The 7,256-nt window shown below is 39.8% G+C and overlaps 1 protein-coding gene across 3 annotated transcripts in view; it reads left to right on the top strand.

The window, feature by feature from the left end:
* ZFP82 (ZFP82 zinc finger protein) overlaps window positions 1-5,926 on the top strand; it is a 25,409-nt gene extending 19,483 nt beyond the window's left edge. For all 3 annotated transcript variants that reach the window (XM_023195823.3, XM_023195824.3, XM_023195826.2), the window contains one exon: window positions 3,784-5,926. In XM_023195823.3, the coding sequence (XP_023051591.1) occupies window positions 3,784-5,153 (1,370 nt within the window). In that variant the 3' untranslated portion in view covers window positions 5,154-5,926. The remainder of the gene's footprint in view (window positions 1-3,783) is intronic.
* Window positions 5,927-7,256: the final 1,330 nt, after the last annotated feature.

Here is a 7,256-nt window from a genome sequence, read left to right as displayed (position 1 = left end):
TAGTCCCAGCTACTCGGGAGGCTGAGGCAGGAGAATGGCATAAACCCGGGAGGCGGAGCTTGCAGTGAGCTGAGATCCGGCCACAGCACTCCAGCCTGGGTGACAGAGCAAGACTCCGTCTCAAAAAAAAAAGAAAAAGAATTTTGATAGCCTATCTTTAAGCTTAAGTAAGTTTTGTAAAGCTTTATTTTTGGGAAAAGGGATAGTAAGTCTGACCACATTCTCTATTTGCTCTATGGGAATTGATCAAACATTTTATTAATATCTCTCTCATCTATGGTCAGTTTTGATAAATTATATTTTTCTAAACAATTACACATTTTAGGCTGGGCACGGTGGCTCATGCCTGTAATCCCAGCACTTTGGGAGGCTGAGGTGGGTAGATCATGAAGTCAGGAGTTCAAGACCAGCCTGGCTAAGATGGTGAAACCCCGTCTCTACTAAAAATACAAAAATTAGCCGGGTGCGGTGGCATGCGGTTGTAATTGCAGCTACTTGGGAGGCTGAGGCAGGAGAATTGCTTGAAGGCAGTGGGGCGGGGTGGGGGTCGGCAGGCAGAGGTGGAGGTTGCAGTGAACAGAGATCACGCCACTGAACTCTAGCCTGGGTGACAGACTGAGACTCCGTTCAAAAACCAAAAACCAAGAAAAAACCCAACAAATTATCCATTTTAGCTATGTTTTCAGATTTATTAGCATAGTCATCTGTCCTCTGTATTCATGATCATTTTCACTTTGTTCTTATTTCTATGTCTGTACTTTCTTGCTGTTTTCAATATCTTAACCATGGTTTATATTTTGTTGATTAAAAAACTGGTTTATGAGGCCAGGCGCAGTGGCTCACGCCTGTAATCCCTGCACTTTGGGAGGCCAAGGCGGGTGGATTACCTGAGGTCTGGAGTTTTTGACCAGCCTGGCCAACATGATGAAACCTGTCTCTACTAATAATACAAAAAATTAGCTGGGCATGGCGGCATGTGCCTGTAATCCCAGCTACTTGGAAGACTGAGGCCGGAGAATCGCTTGAACCGGGAGGTGGAGGTTGCGGCGATCCAAGATCACGCCACTGCACCTCAGTCTGGGCAACAAGAGCAAAACTCCATCTCAAAAAAAAAAATTGTTTATGCTTTATTACTTCTATTTCTGTATTCTGATTCTGCTTTTATATTGGTTAATATTTTTCTTCTGCTTTGCTTCAGCTTAATTTTATTTTCTTTTTTTGAGTGAGACTTTTAATGATATTTTTCACTTTTGCTGTGTTTTAGTTTTTACATTTTCTTATAAGCACTATGGTTATATTTTATAGATACTTATATGGAAGTTTCCAAAATGTAGACTTTATTATTATTATTATTATTATTATTATTATTATTATTATTATTTTTAAAGAAACAAGAGTCTTGCTCTGTCACCCAACCTAGAGTGCAGTGGCATAGACAGAGCTCACTGCAGCCTTGACCTCCGGGGCTCAAGCACTTCTCCTACCTTAGTCTCCCAAGTAGCTGGGACTATAGCACACCACCATGCCCAGCTAATTTTTTAATTTATTTTTTTTAGAGATGAGGTCTTGCCATGTTGCCCTGACTGGTCTCAAACTCCTGGGCTGAAGAAATCCTCCTGCCTTAGCCTCCTAAAGTACTGAGATTACAGGTGTAAGCCACTGCACCCGGCCTCCCATTATTTTCAAAAAAACAAAAATACAGCCAGGTGCCCTGGCTCATGCCTGTAATCCCAGCACTTTGGGAGGCGGAGGCAGGAGAATCACTTGAGGTCAGGAGTTTGAGACCAGCCTGGTCAACATGGTGAAACCCTGTCTCTACTAAAATACAAAAAAAAAAAAAAAAAAAAAGCCAGGTGTGGTGGTACATACACTCCTGTAATCCCAGCTACTCGGGAGGCTGAGGCAGGAGAATCACTGGAACCCAGGAGGTAGAGGCTGCAGTGAGCCGAGGTCACACCACTGCATTCCAGCCTGGGTGACAGGGTGAGAGTCTGTCTCAAAAAACAAACAAACAAAAACAAAAATACTGTTTCAGATCTTATTTTCCTATGGACCTAAGAGTTATTTAATATAGACTTTTGAATTTTCAGGTAGATTTTACTTTTAATTTTTAAAATTTTGTTATTAATTTCTAGTTTTACTAGAAAATGTCTATATGATTTCAACCTTTTTTTTTTTTTTGCTAACTCCTAGTTGTGTGTCTAGATTTCAGCTTTTTAACAGAGACCACAATGTCATAATTGAAAACCTCATCCTGTTTCTTTCTCATACACAACTCATTCAGCACGTAGATTTTCCTCTGGCTGTTCCTGTTGCTGGCTTGCTATCTTCTGGCCTACATCTAATGTGACGTTTCTTAGCAAGTCCTTCACATTCAGATGACTGCAGCATTTGAACATGCACATTACTTTTGTCCACATTACTGAGTTACAAGCATATCCTATCTTTTTGTGCCATGAATTTCAAAAGAACTTCAATAAGATACAGATGTGTTTTCCTGTCTAAAAAATCACTGATACACATTTCCTAAAAATACAGGAATGGCCTTGACTGTGAGGGAATGGAAAGGAGAAAACTTGAGCAGTGGGAGGAAAGAACAAAACCAGTTGAACATTTGTCAAATGAATGAGTAATAGAGTAAGTTGAAGGGGAGATTGAGTAGGTAGAACTCCTCAATACCTTTGCTATGGTGTAGAAACAAAGAAAAAGTTACCCATAGCTATGTGAAGGAGCAAATGGGCAGTGCACTGTATAGGTAAGGGCATAAGCGGTGGCAGATGCGTAGGAATATATAGCCACCTATTTCCATTCTTGTATTTAGCTGGGCTACCTTGGATGAATAAAGAGAATATTTAATCATTGTAGTAAGGCATGAGAGACTAGAGGCAGAGAGATACATTTAGAACAAGTATATAGCTATGGGAATTAAATGAGTAAAACCTATTATATGCTTATCATTTATTACTTAATGTAGAGTTAACTAGGGATTGTTTCTGTCCTTGAGGGGGTTTATAGGTAAGAATAAACAGTATGACAATTGGAGAAGTTAATAAATATATAAATTTTAAATTGAGAACTATTATAAAGGCAAGGAATAGAGAATAGCAACATGGATCTAGGTACTATCGATAGGGTCAACCTTAAAGGAAATGACTTTTAATCTAAGATGTCAGGATGAAAGGAGCCAGCCATGCAAAGAGCCCAGTCAGGAGATTTGTGGGAGATAGAACAGACTGTGAAGAGTCCTAAGAGATGGAAGTAAGTTAGGACATGTGAGGTCTTCAAGGAGACCTCTCCAGGGAGCAGTAAAGGGGATACTGGTTTGAGATCACATGATGTAGGTAAGCCTTCTTAACCACAGTGAGCTTGACTGGATTCTAAGAATGACGAAAGATGAAAAAAATGTAAGTATAGATTCTCAACCTCTCATCTTCATCAGAATTATCGTGTAGAGAATATTAAATATCCTTCTAGGACTGCAGAGTCTGATCCAGGTGGTTTGGGTGGTGTCTAAACCTCAGTGTTAGTAACCAGCTACTGATCCACACCTCAATATAAGAACCACTGACTTAAAATGTTTACTTAATCACCAATCCTGCTATATTGTATGAACTCTCATTTTTCCTGATGTTCCCTTTGGCTTTTTTTTTTCTTTCCAAATTGTGTAACCAATTTTAGAGTTTGGTTGAGGATTACTTTTGTTGTCTTTTATTTCTACATTAGAAATGTTGCTTCTTTTAGTAAAAGAAAACAGCATGTGTTTGCTTTCTTGTTTCATTTTAGATTTGGAGACCAAGTATGAAACCAAGAAGTTATCTTTAGAAAATGACATTTATGAAATAAATTTATCCCCGTGGAAGATAATGGAAAGAATTAAAAACCATGGCCTTAAGGGTCTCATTTTAAAACATGATTGGGAATCCACAGGAAAAATGGAAGGACAGGAGAGACCTCAAGAAGGATACTTCAGTAGCGTGAAAATGCCATCTGAAAAGGTGTCCTCTTACCAGAAACGCACATCTGTTACTTCACATCAGAGACTTCATTTTGTCGATAAACCCTATGAATGTAAGGAATGTGGGAAGGCGTTCAGAGTGCGCCAACAGCTTACTTTTCATCACAGAATTCATACTGGTGAAAAACCCTATGAATGTAAGGAGTGTGGGATGGCCTTCAGACAGACCGCACACCTTACTCGACATCAGAGACTTCATTCTGGTGAAAAACTCTATGAATGTAAGGAATGTGGGGAAGCTTTCATATGTGGTGCAGATCTTAGAGTACATCAGAAAATGCATATTGGTGAGAAGCCCTATGAATGTAAAGAATGTGGGAAGGCTTTTAGGGTACGAGGACAACTTACTCTGCATCAGAGGATTCATACTGGTGAGAAACCCTATGTGTGTAAAGAGTGTGGAAAGGCCTTTAGACAGTACGCACACCTGACTCGGCATCAGAAGCTTAATAGTGCTGACAGGCTCTATGAGTGCAAAGAATGTGGGAAGGCCTTTTTGTGTGGCTCTGGTCTTAGAGTACATCACAAACTTCATACTGGTGAGAAACCCTATGAATGTAAGGAATGTGGAAAGGCCTTTAGAGTGCGGCAACAACTAACACTGCATCAGAGAATTCACACTGGTGAGAAGCCCTATGAATGTAAGGAATGTGGGAAGACCTTCAGCCGTGGTTATCATCTTATTCTCCATCACAGAATTCATACTGGTGAAAAACCTTATGAATGTAAGGAATGCTGGAAAGCCTTTAGTCGCTACTCACAACTTATTTCACATCAGAGTATTCATATTGGTGTTAAGCCCTATGACTGTAAGGAATGTGGGAAGGCCTTTAGACTACTTTCACAACTCACACAGCATCAGAGTATTCATATTGGTGAGAAACCCTATAAATGTAAGGAATGTGGCAAGGCCTTTAGATTGCGCCAAAAACTTACTCTACATCAGAGCATTCATACTGGTGAAAAGCCCTTTGAGTGTAAGGAATGTAGGAAGGCCTTTAGGCTTAATTCATCCCTTATTCAACATCTGAGAATTCATTCTGGTGAGAAACCCTATGAATGCAAGGAATGTAAGAAGGCCTTTAGGCAACATTCACACCTTACTCATCATCTGAAAATTCATAATGTAAAAATCTAAGAAAGCCTTTTCAACTTCTGTGTAATAGAACATTCTATGAATGTAGTAATTAATCTTTTTTGCTCCATACATGCAACTGACTTGGCATTAGAGATTTTATACCATTAAAAGAGTGTGATAATGTATTGTATTCCATCATCACTCAAACCTGAAACTTCAGCGCATTTGTTCTAAAAACTAATCCTGTTATAAGAATGAGAAAGATACTTATCGTAATCCCTATCCCATCACTTTGTGTCATACTGGACAAGACACTTAACTGCTCTGTGCTTTAATTTTTTTATTTATGAAATGGTCATATAAGAGTGCAGCAATTTGACACTCTTTCAATCAAGAGGTGGGATTTACATCCCTCTGTTGTATATAGGCAGACTCTGTGACTACTTCGTCCCGTAGAATATGGTAGATGTATTGCTGTGTTGGTTTCTTGACTCAGACTTTACTGGTAGAGTTACTTCATCTCATGAAATGAGAGAACTGTCATGTTACAGAGTCTGGCTACTTTGCTGAAGAGACCACATGAAGAGGCCCAGAAACTACGTAGAGAGGGAGAGGCACCTGCTGAACCCTGTCTTCTTGACATCCTCCAAGATACCAGACATTTGAGTGAAATTTTGGATCCACCAGACCAGCCACCAGCTAAATGCGACTGAGTGACTTGGTAACATCAACTGATGCCACGTAGAATGGAAGAATTGACCAGCTGAGCCCCTGCCCAAATTTCTGACCCACAAAAACATGAGAGATAATAAAATGGTTGTCATTTTAAGCCAGTAAACTTTCTTTTATTATCATATTTAATATTTCTTTTTAGATAAATCATACTAAAGGCTATGGGCATAATGAATATAGAAATGCCTTCCACCAACATTTATCCTTCATTGAACTTGAGATATCTTATTCTCATTAAAATATTGAAAGTAAGGAATTCCTTTCCAATTTGTTAATTAAAAAAACAGTTATCCTAGACCAGGTGAGGTGGCCCATGCCTGTAAATCCAGCACTTTGGGAGGCCAAGTAAGGAGGATTGCTTGAGGCCAAAAGTTCGAGACCAGTCTGGGCAACATCATGAGACCCTGTCTCTACCAAAAAAACTTTAAAAATTAGCTGGGCATGGTGGTGCATGCCTGTAGTCCTAGCTACTTGGGAGGCTGAGGTGGGAGGATCACTTGAACCCAAGAGTTGAGGCTTCAGTGATCTGTGATTGTACCACTGCACTCAACTTGAGTGACACAGCAAGACCCTGTCTCAAAAAAAAAAAAAAATCTACAATCAGCATTCTCTGGCCGCAGTCAATATTAAAAATTGACAAAGGATAACATGAAACTTTGGAAATCAAAAATCACCTTATTATAAAGCTCCATTAATTTTTTTTTTAATTACTTGATTGTAGTTTTTTTAAATGCTAAATTGTCCTGTATTTGGCCAATGGCAATCCCCTCAAATTGGCTCCTGTGTCGTTTTATCATGGGCACTCCAACCTTTCAGCTTTTTTTTTTTTTCCTGAACCAAATGCATTGATGAGTTATGGAGTATACTAGAGCATTATTAACAAAGGAAAAGAATAGAATATTTACCTTGCCTATCCTTTACGAACCATATTTCAAGGCAACCAAAAGTTGGTGAAGGAAAGTTGTTTATTAGAGAATTCCAACTGGTTAAAAGGTCAAAGGAGGCGGGCGCGGTGGCTCACACCTGTAATCCCAGCACTTTGGGAGGCTGAGGCAGGCTGATCACGAGGTCAGGAGATGGAGACCATCCTGGCTAAGATGGTGAAACCCCGTCTCTACTAAAAATACAAAAAATTAGCCGGGCATGGTGGTGGGCGCCTGTAGTCCCAGCTACTTAGGAGGCTGAGGCAGGAGAATGGCCTGAACCTGGGAGGCGGAGCTTGCAGTGAGCCGAGATCGGGACGCTGCACTCCAGCCTGGGCGACAGAGCAAGACTTCGTCTCAAACAAAAAACAAAAAAAAAGGTCAAATGAATGATAGACTTTGAAAATGACACTCTTTAATTTTACAAAATCATGGATTTTCGTAGTGATAGCAGTGGATGTGAAGACGATTAGGTGAAAAATGGATAGGAAGCTTATAATGCGTGGAG

The sequence above is a fragment of the Piliocolobus tephrosceles genome, chromosome 21 (assembly GCF_002776525.5).
Source record: "Piliocolobus tephrosceles isolate RC106 chromosome 21, ASM277652v3, whole genome shotgun sequence".
Classification (NCBI taxonomy): Eukaryota; Metazoa; Chordata; class Mammalia; order Primates; family Cercopithecidae; genus Piliocolobus; species Piliocolobus tephrosceles.
This window is presented reverse-complemented; position numbering and strand designations above follow the sequence as displayed.